The sequence below is a fragment of the Ruditapes philippinarum genome, unplaced genomic scaffold (genome assembly GCF_026571515.1).
Source record: "Ruditapes philippinarum isolate M1 unplaced genomic scaffold, ASM2657151v2 ctg537_1_1_1_1, whole genome shotgun sequence".
Classification (NCBI taxonomy): domain Eukaryota; kingdom Metazoa; phylum Mollusca; class Bivalvia; order Venerida; family Veneridae; genus Ruditapes; species Ruditapes philippinarum.
The window spans coordinates 187,392-204,255 of NW_026857371.1; the positions used below are offsets into that span (position 1 = coordinate 187,392).

Genomic DNA, 16,864 nt, shown 5'->3' on the forward strand with positions numbered 1-16,864 from the left:
TTGCATATCAAGTGTAATTTAACTCAATATACTGGATCTTATATATAATATAGTTAATCAGTTATTATTTTTAGTGACACAAATACCGAAATTAAGCTCTTTTTTTTCGTTTCCTTTGATGTTTCGGTGCATTCGGATCACAGGTCTAGAGTCCATATTGTCCGGTAACATCCAGCTAGAAGAAAGAACACTAAAGAATTCAGAGTATAATAAAAGGTTTATCCCGTTGACAGGAAGGCATACTGTTTTTCATGCTAAAAAGATAAAATATGAACATTTTAAAGAGTTATTTTGATTTCTTTTAACTTTATACTGCTTTTCAAGAGTTATTAGTATGACTACCTTCTGGAGGCATGTCACTTTAATAGTTGAAAAACAGGGATATATTATTGGCTGGTGTGGTCGCTCCTTGTCCCCGGTCTCTCCTGGTTTCTTTTGACCGGCAAATACTAGAGACCTGAGAAAAGTATCAAATTAACTAGACCGCTCTATGCCAGTCTTCGAAATGACATAAGTATAAAAACTTTGCTGTTTCACTACGAAAATGGTGTTATTACATAATTATTTGAAATAGATCTTAAACACTAAGTATTTCCCTTAAGATATTTCAAAACATGTTAAAGTAAGAAGAATTATTGTTTTTGTATAATAATATTACAATGTATAATGAAATAAATATTAAGCTATGGTAGATCTAATTTTTTTGCAGATGCGCAGGCTGGTCTTGATCCATGCTGATCGCAACCCCATTATGTTGTTTTTTGTCGTGGCGCGGCTCATTTATGTGTGCTCTTACTAAATAAGGGAAATTATCATTTTTTAACGAAAATTGGGGTGGTCTTAAAGGATCAAACCTTTCATACCAAAAAAGAAACTATGTTTTCACTTAGTCTTAACAAATCAATTCTGGATATAATTATAAAATTGAATTGAATTTATATATACATTTTGACAGTTACTGTAATGAAAGGAAACATTTTAAAGAGTTATTTTGATTTCTTTTAACTTTACTGCTTTTCAAGAGTTATTAGTATGACTACCTTCTGGAGGCATGTCACTTTAATAGTTGAAAAACAGGGATATATTATTGGCTGGTGTGGTCGCTTCTTGTCCCCGGTCTCTCCCGGTTTCTTTTGACCGGCAAATACTAGAGACCTGAGAAAAGTATCAAATTAACTAGACCGCTCTATGCCAGTCTTCGAAATGACATAAGTATAAATACTTTGCTGTTTCACTATGAAAATGGTGTTATTACATAATTATTTGAAATAGATCTTAAACACTTTAAGTATTTTCCCTTAAGATATTTCAAAACATGTTAAAGTAAGAAGAATTATTGTTTTTGTATAATAATATTACAATGTATAATGAAATAAATATTAAGCTATGGTAGATCTAATTTTTTTGCAGATGCGCAGGCTTGTCTTGATCCATGCAGGTCGCAACCCCATTATGTTGTTTTTTGTCGTGACGCGGCTGATTTATGTGTGCTCTTACTTAATAAGGGAAATTATCATTTTTTAACGAAAATTGGGGTGGTCTTAAAGGATCAAACCTTTCATACCAAAAAAGAAACTATGTTTTCACTTAGTCTTATCGCAATCAATTCTGGATATAATTATGAAATTGAATTGAATTTATTTATACATTTTGACAGTTACTGTAATGAAAGGAAACATTTCAAAGAAAACTCTTATTTACTTACGTATAACAAACGTGTGCTGACCACTAATTTAACCTACCTTTCATGTTTTTATTATAATTATTGATGATAACGAAATATTAAATTGTATCAAGGATTTATTTTATGCATTATTAATTAAGGATTATTTAAAGTGTCTTAATTGTTTGTGTGCCATCAATCAATCAATATACTCAATTTTTTAAGTATAAAAATTCCTTTAATACTTTAATAAAACTGTTATAAAAAGGGCCGAAACGTCAAGGGGCCGATTTTTGCACAGGGGCCGATTTGGTTTGGGGCCGAAACGTCCTGTTTGCGTTGATCAAACTATGTTTTATGATTATAATATAATATATTGTTATTAAACAGAATTACCATATGCAATTATACAATCGATTCATATTGCTGCCAGTTACTTATAAATAGTTTTTTAAAAATTTATTTCATCATTAACTTTAAATATGCATGTTAGCATCGAATACGCTCTGTGAACGGTCTAATTTATTACTGTGCAACCGATACCATCGCTATCATCTCCTAAACTTCTCAATTTTTTTTATTTAACTCGGTTTTATAATAAAAAAAATACGTGCATTTATGACAGTATGCAGACAGTCCGTATATTTCCTTTTATGGGTACCTTACATTTAACGACATTTTACCATGTAAGTTTTGAACCACAAATTTCAATCTACCGCACACTTAATGTATGACTAACTACAATAAAACGTATTTTCTTTTTACTGAATTCACTAAATTTACTTTGAGTCATATTTTTTCTTCTTTCATTGCATTGCAGTAGTTATTTTTAACAATGAATCTTCGAATTATAATTTGTTAATATATATTTATACTCAAAAAAATATTACACTCGAATAAATTTCGAATATTTTACCGAAAATTTCCAATTGGACTTTTTCCCAGCAAGATAATACGGGAAAAAATTCCAATAGGATTTTTTTCCAGTATAAAATATTGGAAATTATTCCAATTGGATTCTACAAATTTGAAAAAAACTTAATCTTTTAATTTAAGTGTCTTAAATGTTAACATTTTTAGAAAACTAGCATTTGGTATTAATTCAAGTGGCTTTTATGTAATTTCGGAATTTTCACAAAAAAATCCGATCGGATTTTTTTCCAGCTTTCAAAATGGGATTTTTTTATTTGTATGAATATTTTCGTAAAAAATAGACAGATAGTAAACAGAAATAAAAATATTCAATAAAATATCATATTTAATTAGTCAGAAAAAATAAGAAATCCAATTGGAAAAAAATATTTTGCTGGAAAAAAGTCCGGCCGGAATTTTCATTTTTCCGATCGGACGGCATTTATCCGGCCGGAAAAGGCTAAATTCCGGCCGGACAAATTTTTTAAAATGATATTTTCGATACGAAAAAAAGTTGAAATAGCGTAAATTTAATTCAATTATTCATTATTTACTACTAAACTAACAAATGAAATGAATTTTAAGTGTTTAACTTATTTATAAATGGTAGTGAAGTTTGCCACAATCCTGGTGGTGCAAAGATTTTCCGGTGGCTGTTAGTGATTATTTTTACTGCATTACTAAAATGATATAAATCAAAGCACAGAAAGCGCTGAATTTGTTTGGGTCTCAGAATGTCAGAAAGGTGAAGGTTGTGAGATTATAAACCAATTTGTTTTTGTAAAGTGCCACCAATGCTTTCCAGCGTTTTAATTGTAGTAAATTGGCTATAAGACTAATTTAAACACTGATATTCAATCCAATGTTTATTTGACTTAAACAATTAGAAAAAAAAATGAGTGGCCTTAACTGGGATTTGAACTCCAGACCTCTCGCTTCATAAGCGAGCGCACAAACCTCTCGGCCACGGTGAAGTTATTTGTTAACAGCCTGAAGAAAACTATATTATTCTATATTAGGGTTTGTAACGACGCTAACTGTTGTTTAACACAGATGTAAATAATCATTGAGCTTACTATAAGCATGTATGTCTATAAAGAATAAAACAATATTAGAAATCTTCGACCATTCGGGAATTATTTTGCTTGAAAATTAATGCGCCTGTCATTTGACCATCTTTACGCAGTGATCTCCCCTGAATTTTTTGGCTTTAGTTTACATATAAAGGGAAGTAACCGCTTCAAAAAAGCGGACTACTTTCGGCACTTGCAATTAACAGCATTAGAGTCTGAAATTTCGCTACCATTATTTGTTTGGTCTGACGACCCAAACAAATAAAAATCAAGTAATGGAATATGTAGAAACAAAATAATTTTCTATGACCACAATAACTTACCGCATAATGAACCATTCCAATAGAAACCTTCTTTACAATTACAAATAGTTCCGTTACAGACAGCATAATTGTCTATGCATGTGTCTGTTGTTGTTGTGCATGATTCTGTGACACGGGTTCCGTCTGGTCAAAGAATATACATGTATATAGAAAATAATCAAACAACATCTTGTAATAATGCAAACAGCAGTGTAGTAAAATAATGTACGCATTGATTTCTAGTTTTTTTTTTACATGCAAATTCAATTTTTCTAACTGCGTCTGCTTCAATAGAATTAGTTTGGAAATTGATCAAAAATCATTATTTTATCATTTAACCACTACCATTAGGCTTATCCATCATTCAATCTAACGTAAAAACCTTCATCAGTTCTTTGGGAAAAATTTCCAAATAAGTACAGTCTGAATAGGGAACAGTGCTGATAAAAGTCAGATCCTGAGACTGCCAGCAGTTTAAGGGTAATTAATATGAGAATGATTTGTCAAAAACAAACAAAATATGAAATTTAAACAAAGTCTTGTATAAAAAGTCATTGATAATCACAGTATATAAGAGCTTACAACACATGTCCGAGATTTGAACTTCATTTGTTAAACATTCACATCGGTATGTGGTTGGGCTACATCTTAAATCTGATCTGCACGTTGGAGCTGAAGGGTCACAGGGGTCACAGAGATTCTCCCCATCTGAAAAATGATAAGTCATCTTCAATGTTGTGCAGATATATATTACATTATTGTTAAAAAATAACTTCTATTATTATAACCCTGACCCTATGTATATAAGGGTTAAATGGAATTGCTCCACTTAGACATAAATGTTTTGATGAAATTGCACCATTGTCAAAACAAACAATCTAAATAATGTCTAAGGAAGTCAAAATTGACTAATTACTCCATCATATTATATAAACACTACTACATTTCAGATTGAACTCTACACCTACTGCAGCGAGTTCCGTTCCAATGATAGCCGTCTTTGCAATCACAGACAGTACCATTACACTCAGCAAAACAGTCAACACAAGTGTTTAGAGTGGTGGTGCATGCCTCAGTAACACGTGTACCATCTGAAAATAGGAAAAGAAACTTGATTATCATCACTTGTAGCCTCTGTGTCTCTCTGGAAAACCATGGCATGACCTTTACAGCGTAAATGCGGCAAACACTTTTATAAAACTAGAACTCCGCGAGTCAGATGTGTCACCTTGTGAACAATATAGTTTAGGAGAAATGGCCAGGAAAAAAATGAAATATGAAAACTAACAAAGGTCAATAACTCAAAATATAATAAGTGCAGAGCAACAGTTTCTATGTATTGCATTTCTTATCAATAAGATCTATCATTCTATGAAGTTTCAAGTCCATATCTTTCATAAGTTATGAGAAATAGCCTGGACAAAAATAAAGTATGAAAATTAATAAAGGGTAATAACTCACAAATAAGAAGTGCAGAGTACTGTTTCTTAAACACTGCACTTTTTCTTAATGAGATCTATCATCCTATGAAGTTTCAAGTCCATAGCTTTCATACTTGAGGAGAAATGACAGGGACAAAGTATGAAAATAAAAAAGGGCAATAACTCAAAAAATAAGAGATGCAGAGTACTGGTTCTTGTGCACTGCACTTCTTCTTAATGAGATCTATTATCCTATAAAGTTTCAAATCCATAGCTTTTATACTTTCGGAGAAATGGCCCGGACAAAAATAAAGTATGAAAATTAACAAAGGGCAATAACTCAAAAATTAAGAAATGCAGAGTAACAGTTTTTGTGCACTGCACTTCTTCTGAATAAGATCTATCATCCTATGAAGTTTCAAGTCAATAGCTTTTATACTTTAGGAGAAATGGCCCAGACAAAAATAAAGTATGAAAATTAACAAAGGGCAATAACTCAAAAAATAAGAAATGCAGAGTACCGGTTCTTTTGCACTGCACTTTTTCTTAATGAGATCTATCATCTTATGAAGTTTCAAGTCCATAGCTTTTATAGTTGAAGAGAAATGGCCCAGACAAAATTAAAGTATGAAAATTAACAAAGGGCAATAACTCAAAAATTAAGAAGTGCAGAGTACCGGTCCTTGTGCACTGCACTTCGGGTTATTGAAAGAAGCTTGCATACCAAGTTTGAAGTCAATCAGACTTAAAGTGACTCAGTTATGCTCTGGACAAGCTTTAGGGGACGCCAACACCGACGCCGACAACGCCGCTGACGCCGCCGACAAAAGTAATCCCTATATGTCACCTTTTCAAGGCGACACAACAATGTATTCAATCCAGCCATGATTACAGCCAATTGTGTCTCATGTTACAGTTTGAGTGCATATCTTTTGTATTTGAAGATGCTTGCTGTATAACATGTATAGGTTTCCCTATTTTTCTAGTCATGCTCAAACTCTGTAGAGGACAAATAAATGGCAATAAAATGCCATGATTTCACAAACTTGTATTTATTGAATAAACCATTATAATTTGTATGTCCCTATACATCAATTAAATAATAATTTTAGAAAGAAATCTCAAAATGCTACTTTGTCAATAACATAGTTAAAATCTATTTTAGGTCTTTTATGACCTATGAAAAGTTTGTCATTCAAACCACCCTCAAATCCACCTCCTGAAATTAATCAACACTTGTCACATGACCCATGCACTTGGCTCAAACCAGAGGCAGACAACTACACCAGTAAGTCATCTCCCCTTCTTTATATCAATTGACTATTTCTATTTCATTGTTTTAGAAACACTACACCCTATGGGTACTGCATCCTGGCTGATATGACGGTAATCTGAATATGTGCTAATTTGCATATCTAGTGCCACCTATTAATGTGACAGATTGAACTAAATCTAATTGTCTTTGATCATTGACTTTAACTTTGATTGATATGGTTTTTTTTTAAGTAAAGATTCAACAGTTAATACCAGTTTAATAAGTCAATGAAAGTTAGGGGATTTCATTGTTATAAATTTACGAAAATATTAAGAGCCATGGTACCAAAGGGCAAGACCATATTTCATTAACTAAGCTAAAAAAATTTAGGAAAAAACAACACGTACAGCAGTTGTCCCCTATCTGCACTTCATCGTCGGGACATTCACATCTTGACAAGGAACCACAAACAAAATTTGGTGCACATGTAGAATCTGAACTATCACAGGGGTCACAAAGGTCACTTCCAACTTAAAATATTAAAAAGATGCATAGCAATATTTTTTATAAATATGTTCACATTAAATTAAATTTGTAATAAATATGCATTGGTCAATACATGCACAAGCCTTCCAGAGCCAAACCCTTTGTTGCTAAGACTGGTTGTTCTACAGCAATTAAATTTATATAGTTTATTCTCACTTAGAGAAGAATTGCTGTTCGACACAGGTTGCATAGTATTGCTATGAGTGTTATTAGGCTTATAACACAGACATATTGTAAATGAAACATAACGCTGATTTCAGTTTGCTGATAAGCCTTGCACTGATGTGTAGGTTTGCTGGTCAAGCTATGCGATCTCTGTGGGGTCCACAAAAGGGGCTATGTAGTTGATAAAACATCATCTTAGAGCAGTAATAGGTTAAGTCCTTCTAAATTCAATAGGAGTTAACCAGTTATTGCACTAAGGTGACAATAAAAACTTTTCCAGATTTTCAATTTTGTCTTCATAAATTGAAGATATTTCACTTAAACAAACAAATACATGCAAAATATTCAAACAAATATCGTTTATCTATATCTTACCACATATTGAACCATTCCAGGTAGTTCCTGCCATACAGTCACATACTGTACCATTACACAGCGCATGATCATCAATACACGTGTTGACAACATTAGTACACCTGTCCCCCACATGTGTCCCATCTTTATGCACATAAAATAAAATACATCAAATTCTCTACATAAATATGGTAAAACTATTAGAAAGTAAACATTTTCAACATAAACATGACGGAACATATGGCATGAAATACAATACATATTGAGAACTAATGACACCAATTGGAGGTCACCTTCTCATGATCTTTCAAACAGCCAATCATAGGTGACTGCATTCACAACTTAACAAATAAAACAGCCTTGCAGTTTCTAATTGTGACTGCTGAAAAAACCAATGCTGGGTAGGGAGTTTTCATTCAATGATTTTTGGTGACAATGATTTCTTGTTATCAATGATTTTCTTGTTATCAATGATTTCTTTTATCAATAATTTTCTTGTTATTAATGATTTATTGTCATCAATGATTTCTTGTTATCAATGATTTTCTTGTTATAAATGCTTTTCTTGTTTACAATGGTTTCTTGTTTATCAATGATTTCTTGTTATCAATGATGTTTCTTGTTATCAAAGATTTCTTGATATCAATGGTTTTCTTGTTATCAATGGTTAATTGTTATCAATGATTCCCTGTTATCAATGATTTTCTTGTTATCAATGATTTTCTTGAAATCAATGATTTTGTTACTACTGATTTTCTTGTTATCAATGATTTTCTTGTTATCAAGATTTTCTTGTTATCAATGATTTTGTATTCAATGTTTTTCTTGTTATCAATGATTTTCTTGTTATCCAGATTTACGTGTTATCAATGATTTTGTGATCAATAATTTTCTTGTTATCAAAGATTTTCTTGTTATCAATGATTTCTTGTTTTCAATGATTTTCTTTTTCATGACAAAATACTACACTTACAACAATCATCACCAATCTGCACTTCATCAGGCGGACATTCACATCTGTAAGTGTTTGCATTGCAGACGAGACTCGAATCACATGTAGAGGACGATGGATCACAGGAGTCACATAGCCACTGGCCATCTGAAAAATTTGATTGTGAATAAGCTAAAAATATAAGCCTGAATGATACAATGATTAAAACATCAATCATAACTTTTGTACGTTATGTGGCTGCAGTATTTTTTTCAATCTTGTGCGGTCAGCTGGAGAGGGTCAGCGAAATTAGGATTTTTTTTTTTTTCATTTTTAGTCCTAATAAGGACACTTCTAATTTCTTTAAGCAAAAGACTAATCTACATTGCTTCAGAAATCACCAATTTTTAAATGGTTTATTCAAAAGAAGGAATAATTTTGTGGGCTGGCATAAGCATAGGGAAGATTCCCAACAACCTCAGATTGACAGATGCATGCATTCCAGTGACCAAGTGACTTGATGTAAAACTGTTAAGCTGATAAGCTAGCCACATATATGAAACTTGAATAATAGAATGCAATTACATGTTGTCCTTCCTTTTTTGGTCAGAAAAAACGTTAATACGTTGTAATATACAATATTAATCATGTCAGAAATATGTTATTTTAAAACATAAAAAATATTACGGCAATTGGTGCCATTCCATGAGTAACCACTGATACAAACGCACACTGTGCCATTACACTCGGCATGATCATCAATACATGTGTCCGGAGAAGTTGTGCAGTCGTCACCTACGTGTGTTCCATCTGAAATATTGACCATATCTTGTAATGATAAATTTACAAACTATTACTTAAGAAACAGGTAAAATCTTTGAGAAGAGTTACTGTAGAGAGGCAAAACTTACTATTTACTATTATTACTTTTGGAATACATGGTACTGGTTGTTGTAAAGAGGTGATTGCTCTACAGAGAGGGTCCCTGTATAGAGGTTGCACTGTAGGCAACAAAACATATACACTGGTACATGTACATTTGTTTTATGAATTTGCAAAGACTGTTCACTATTCTTATATAACTTATGTTTTAAATATTTATATATAAATAAACATGATTAAGTTTGTATGCAAATTTAAGAAGAAGTATGGAAAAACTTTTATCATAACTATATATACCACACATCATAGATCAATAATTTCTTAAAAAAACACAAATGAAATTTTCATACAGTCTAACCCTGATTATTCGAAGTACTGGGGACTAAAAATTCACTTCCAATAATTGATGAGTTCGAATAATCGAAATCAACTTTGACTCTATGCCAATCATAGCAAAACTGCCGTTGACAACACAATTGTTTCCAGTAATCAATCAAGAATATTAAAAAATACCGGGTATTTGAATAAAGGGTTGTCGAATAACCGGGGTCGGACTGTATTTATTAATGGAGAGGTAACATAATTATAATAGAAGTAAGATTTACAGCAGTTGTCTCCGACTTGAACTTCATCGTCCGGACATTCACATCTGTAGGTGTCAGAGCTACATACAAGATCGGACCTACACGTAGATGCCAAAGGATCACAAGGGTCACAAAGGTTAGTTCCAACTAAAAAAATATATACACAGTGTACATGTTATATATATAAGAAATAATTTAATTTTTTTCTTGACAAGTTCCACAAGGGCCACAAAGGTCAATCTAAGATATCAAATAAATTGCAAACTGAAACTGCTACACAATACTTACAAAGTTACAATGGATACATGTATAAGGACTAAGGAATTTCTTTCTTTCAATTCTCACAGATGCCTATGATTAATGTATTTTTCATTTCTGATAATATCGCTAACATTTATCTTGCTTTACAGCCATGTGTATAATGCAAATGACATCACATCAAAATATATGCACAGCTGTGCAATAAAATTTTTACAGAGATCAGATCCATGCTAAAAACCTACTTTCACTTTACAGCTAGATGTAAAATGTGATATCATATTTGTATTTTTGCAGGTGTTCAAGTACAGCGAAACAATTATGATTACGAATTTTCGGCATCACAAGCTTATAATCTTTCATGTGACACTCATAATCCATTAAAATCATAGGTAATTTGTTACTATATGTTTAGTAATAAGTGTATTTATGAACAATCACATTTAGACTGGCCATGCACTATATTAATGGCAAAGTCATTGTTTCCGTTAACATTCATAAGATTCAACATTACATTATTACTTACGACAAAATGTTCCGTTATGTTCATATCCATCTTGACAGTCACAAATGGTCCCGTTACATTCAGCATAGTCGTCAATACACGTGTCCAGACTGGTAGTGCATGTTTCACCAATCAGTGTCCCATCTTTAAAGCCAAGATTGTGTTTTGTTTAAAGTGATAAAAATCATCTTTTTACGATGATAATATTTCCGACTTTATTCTAGCGCTATATTCTTGAGTATCTCAAATTTTTTAAGACATAGATATCTTACATTATGCATTCAATGATAAATTTATCAAAAATATGACATGACGTTTCATATCAAAATGATACTTCCAAACCAGTAAACAAACATCTTTTCTTTGCATAAGATAATTTTTATAACAATAATTTACAACAAAAACATTACAAATTTGAAACTTACAGCACTGGTCTCCAATTTGCACTAAATTAGATGGGCATGCACATTTGGACGTGTTTACGTTACAAACAAGCACTCCTGAGCACGGATTTTCAGGACTGCATGGGTCATTGATAATAGAACCAGCTGGAAGATAAGATAAAAATACATGTACATAAGTATCTTGTTCTACCATTTTTGTTAAATTATGTGTGAAAAGTTAAAATTGAAAAACAATGGAATACAGTGTATGATAATAGAAAGAAAAAAGTTTTCTCTTAATAAATATTGAAAATATTCCACTCCAGTAAAAAATGTTTCATATCTTCACTTCACTCTTGAAAATGTTTAAAATTTCTCAAACGTGAGTAAGGAGCTAATCACATATTCCATAGAAATAGGTACAATATTTTTGAGAACAAACATACACAGTCTCTTTTTTAAATATAATAACACAGGACAATTAAAGCAGCGAGCGTGGATCAAGAGGGGGGAAAGTGTAAGGGGATCATGTCTTCATTTATAATTTGGCTAGTATATGGAATCCCTTTGTGATTTAGATTTAACTTATGTTTTTCTTGGCATAATGTACGCAAAAACTAGTGAAAATCAGAAATATTTTTTACTCCTCCTTTATAAAAAAAAAAAAGTAAAATGCCAACTCCTCTTAGTAATATACATTGTCCGTAGTCAAAATTTTGCAACCACAACACCCTCTGGTGAAAAAATCCTGAACCTGTGTCTGAGATGGTTGACAAACAAATATTTACCACAAAGTAGTCCTGTCCAGGTGAAACCATCCACACAGTCACATATTGTGTCATTACACTTTGCATTATCATCAATACATGTGTCAGTTTCCGTAACACACTCTTCTCCAACACGTGTTCCAACTAAAATACATAAGGATTGTCTATAATATTGTTTTTTAATCAGCAGAAACCTTTTAACACTTAACCCGCTTGATCAAGCGGGTGGTAAAATAAATTCATTTGCGTCAATATAATCAACAAGTGCGTAAAATGAAATCCACTTTAACACAAAAATTAATACTGTTTCACAATGAAGGTTAAAAAAACTTTCAGTAACTAAAGTTTTAAAGCTCTTTTTGCCTGGAAATCATCTTCACATTTTTCATATTAAAACTTTTAAATTTGGTTGTCCCAATTTTGTCTTCATTACAGGAAGTCCTATAGGACAAGCTTTCTTACTGGTTTTAATCATCCCATTAAATTGTAAGGCAACCAATGATATAGCTGTCTTTGACACATCTTTTATCAACTGGATATTGGCCAAAAATCCCACGGCTGATAAATGTGAATGGTTAAGCCGAGGGTATCTGATGATGGACCTGGTTGTGCTTAGCCTTTGCCACCAGTTTAGAGTCAGGCCATATCTATACAGCAAACTGACTATGCTCTATACTGTTGGTAGCTCGATATTTGTATATTGATATTGAAATCCCTTAATTTTCAAATTTGAAGTGGCAAAAAAACAAAAATTCAGCATTAACATGGCAAGACCATGACAAAAATTCAGCTAAAATGACTAAATGACTTTGAAGCTTTTGGTGTGGCAAGGGTAACAATAAACAAAAAACACAACACTGTTTTGGGTCACTATGTCTAGAAGAATGGTAAGTCATATTATTTCATGAAGGATAATAAGTGCATATGAGCCGCGTCACAACAAAACCAACATAATGCGGTTGCGATTAGCATGGATCCAGACCAGCCTGCGCATCCGTGCAGTCTGATCAGGATCAATATTGTTCGCTTACAAACCCTATTACAAGTAGAGAAACTAATAGGGAACAGCATGGATCCTGATCAGACTGAGCGGATGCGCAGGCTGGTCTGGATCCATGCTGGTTGCAAACCCATTATGTTGGTTTTGTTGTGACGCGGCTCATATATTAAGAAACAAATTATTTCCATTTAGAAACTAGAAAATGTGTCTATAGTAGATGGATGCCACCACATTTCCACATTTTTTTTTTCAGTCAGGACAGGGTGACCGTGTGAAGGGATGGAAAAAAAACCCAAATCTATATGTCTCAACCTTACAACTAAGTTGGGGCATGACAACAGCTGAGCTGTTTTAACATTTAATGTGTTAAAAATCATCATAACATGGGATGTTGGTTCTGAAATTCTCATCAGAATGACGTTCAGTAAATTCATGTATTTTATTAAGAACGGGTGATCACACTAAATTCAAATGATAGACTCAACGAATGATAGAGTACTTGTAACACCTACCACATTGGTCACCGACTTGCACCAGATTGGAGGGACATTCACATCTGTAGGTGTCACTACTACAGACAAGATTTGAGGCACACGTCTCCGTGTCTGGGTCACACGGTTCACACAACTCCATGCCCACTAAAACGAAAAATATATATCTTTACGTTTCTCCCAGACTTGAGTTCTTAGAAATGTACACAATCTACATGATTGCTAATACTGAATGTTTTTATCATCACTTTTCATTGGATAATCATGACATTTATGTCATCAAAATACTCTGCCAAGTTATGAGGTAATTTTCATGTATTTTCATGTAAAGGAACTTATTGGAAATCGCCGAAAAGGGCAAAAAATACCCTTAGCTGAAAGGTTATGTTTTGCCCTTTTTGGGTGATTTTCAAGAATTGATAACTCAAAACTAAGCCAATGTACATCTCATTTGAATTCAAATTTTTGTTTGTCACTTTATTTTCTGAAAAAGTGCAAAAGTTGCTGAAATATTTCTGACAGATTTTTTTCCCCACAGTTGCTTATGCCAAGCATTTCCGTCATGATTGCTCAAGTTTTTAGGAGTTAACTTATCATACTTACAACATCTTGATCCATTATGTACAAAACCTTCCACACAATTACAAACTGTTCCATTACACTCCGCATAGTCATCTATACACGTGTTAATCACAGTAGTACACGGTTCAGTTACACGCATGCCAACTAGAAATAAACAATAAGCCATGTTTTGTTGTCATGTTTTGTTAATCTTGTGAAATTACATGTATGATGTTTTTTATTCATCATCAAAGAAATGCTAAAGCTATTACCATGGCGGAGCGGCCAAGTGGTAAACATGTCAGACCAGTTATCTAAGGTTTGCCAACCTTGTGGGTTTAAACCCTGTCAGACACAAACCGTTATTTCCTTGAGTTAAAAACTATGTTCCTTGCTTAGTACTGGTAGGTTCAAGGAACGGATTTAAGAGTGTGTCTATGAGCTTACTACACAAACGAACTAAAATAAATTTCATTTTAACTAAGATATATATATATTTTTTTGCACTGTTATAGTTTCCAGCTTAGATGGTGCCGGAAGACCTCAGGTGCTCCTCTATACCTTATTTCAGGCACCAAAAGGCACACAAGTAAAAGCAAAGTTCCCTAACCTCACTAGATATCTTCCTCAAATTAAAGAGGATTCAAATCCAGTGGTCTCTTGGAACCTGAAAGGATGCTGAACACTTATTAAGCTTAGAACACACACACAACCACAGTGGTAAGAGGCAATTGGTTTTAAGTCAATAAAGTTATACAGTCAGTCATGGGCGCGACAAACACACAAAAAGAATAGTATAAATACTTACCACATGTATCGCCAACTTGAACTTGACCTGCCGGACACTCACATTTGTATGTATTTGGATTACATTGCAGACTGGAGTCACACGATACTGTCAATGGATCACACGGGTCACATAGACCAGGTCCGACTGTATAAAAGAATTATATTTTCTTAACCAAAAATATCAAGTAAAAGGAAATAGCCTATGATTTAAGGGGATTACTTTTAATTTCAATCATTGTAAAAATTATAACATGGCATGGTCTCATCTAAAGGCCCAATTTGCCTCAGAAATGGTTTTATTTTTATTTTTCAAATGACTTTTACTGTTTTAGTACTGGTGTTCTGTTATTTTTACCAAAAAATTACTCATTAGCCAATTTCCTGAATGTTCTTTTGCTTCTTTTGTTTTATGGCAATAGTACAATTATAGTAATTTAGTAATTTGTATGGAAGTCAAAATACTACTTTGTTTAGATTTTGCTTCTATTATGACAAATAAATTCACTTTCAGTGCTACATTCTTCAAGTAAAAAGTTACTTGTATGCTCTAAAACCATTATGTTTACATTATTTAGTTCATGTTTGTTCTTTCTAAAGCTGAATAAATTTATATAATGTGCTTTTAAAGTGACTCCACTGATTAATTTTCACATCACAAGACTGGAAATAATTTTTTGCAACTTATTTTCCATTTTATGTAATTTTGGACCAGTAACTGGTGTGCAAAATATCAAATCATTTGCAAACTCCGATATTTGGGAATAACTATTCTAACTGTGATAAAAAAAGAAAAGTGTTGCAATGTTTTTCACTCAAATCAGGCTCAGACAGCACAAAAATATGATGTTTAATTTATATCTTGGTCTCTTTTTTTAAATAACTTTAGCATTCCTTTCTTTTATAAGTTTCCCAGCTGATCTATGTAAGAAATTCAAATTTTATGCTTTATGTTTTTTTGATTTCACTGGAGTTCCTTTTAAGCCACATGCTTAAAAATTGTTCAGTGTAAAGCAAGCAATTTTACCTTTGTAGTAAGCATTAGCCACCCACAGATATTGCATATTACTTGTTAAATTTACATAAATCTCTTTTACTCTTTTGGTAAATCTTGAACCCTAGCTTACCACAAATGGTGCCATTGTGTATCCAGCCGTCACGACATGTACATACAGTACCATTACATACGGCGTTATCATCAATACAGGTGTTGAGTGTTGTTGTGCAAGGCTCTGATACAAATCTCCCATCTGTAATGAAAATGGCAAGGAATATAACATCTATTTCTGATTACCAGCTGTCAAATGTAATAATGTTAAGGGAGACAACTTCTATATCATACTGATTTCCAGCTGCCAAATGTAAACAAGGGAGATAACTTTTATATCAAACTTTTTTTTTTGTTGCCAACAGGAAACAAGGTAAGAGAGACAACTTGTTTTTTAAAATGATTTTTCCAGCAGTTAAATGAACAGTAACTTGTCAATAGTTACAAAAGGGACAAATATAATTATGCACCCAATGCACAGCTTGGTTTTTCTATTTTTACATTAAAGATTCCAATTGGCTAATTTCTTTAATGGTGGCATAGGTTTTTTCATTTCATCAGTATAATGTTTACAGTATAAAGAAAGGAAAAAAAGGAGAATATTTACAGCATTCGTCGTCATACTGTACATAACCTGGCGGGCATTCACATCTGTACGTGTCAGAGCTACATTGAAGAGGGTCCTCACATGTTGAATCATCCGTATCACATGGCTCACACAGCTGTGTACCCACTGTAAAATTTATATTGTAAATAATTATATCAAATGAATCCATATACCTCAAAGAATATATTTCGAGTTATACGAGTTGCTGACTCAATATACCGAACAATACAACCTGAATGAGATAAATATCACCTGCCGGTTATATTTATGTCAGGAAAGTCAAGGGTTATATTTATGTCAGGAAAGCCGAGGGTTATATTAATGTCAGGAAGGCTATATTTTGCAAGTAAGTCCATCATACTGATTAAAT

The 16,864-nt window shown here is 32.7% G+C and overlaps 1 protein-coding gene across 1 annotated transcript in view; it reads right to left on the reverse strand.

The window, feature by feature from the left end:
- Positions 1 to 16,620, reverse strand: part of LOC132749534 (neurogenic locus notch homolog protein 1-like) — a gene marked incomplete at its 5' end in the record, with an annotated part of 83,940 nt that extends 67,320 nt beyond the window's left edge. Inside the window, 16 exons of the mRNA XM_060739342.1 lie at positions 3,972 to 4,094; positions 4,533 to 4,658; positions 4,919 to 5,041; positions 7,034 to 7,156; positions 7,713 to 7,835; positions 8,665 to 8,790; positions 9,310 to 9,432; positions 10,110 to 10,235; positions 10,873 to 10,995; positions 11,277 to 11,399; positions 12,023 to 12,145; positions 13,514 to 13,639; positions 14,096 to 14,218; positions 14,862 to 14,987; positions 15,967 to 16,089; positions 16,495 to 16,620. Of these exons, the coding sequence (XP_060595325.1) occupies positions 3,972 to 4,094; positions 4,533 to 4,658; positions 4,919 to 5,041; positions 7,034 to 7,156; positions 7,713 to 7,835; positions 8,665 to 8,790; positions 9,310 to 9,432; positions 10,110 to 10,235; positions 10,873 to 10,995; positions 11,277 to 11,399; positions 12,023 to 12,145; positions 13,514 to 13,639; positions 14,096 to 14,218; positions 14,862 to 14,987; positions 15,967 to 16,089; positions 16,495 to 16,620 (1,986 nt within the window). The remainder of the gene's footprint in view (positions 1 to 3,971; positions 4,095 to 4,532; positions 4,659 to 4,918; positions 5,042 to 7,033; positions 7,157 to 7,712; positions 7,836 to 8,664; positions 8,791 to 9,309; positions 9,433 to 10,109; positions 10,236 to 10,872; positions 10,996 to 11,276; positions 11,400 to 12,022; positions 12,146 to 13,513; positions 13,640 to 14,095; positions 14,219 to 14,861; positions 14,988 to 15,966; positions 16,090 to 16,494) is intronic.
- Positions 16,621 to 16,864: the final 244 nt, after the last annotated feature.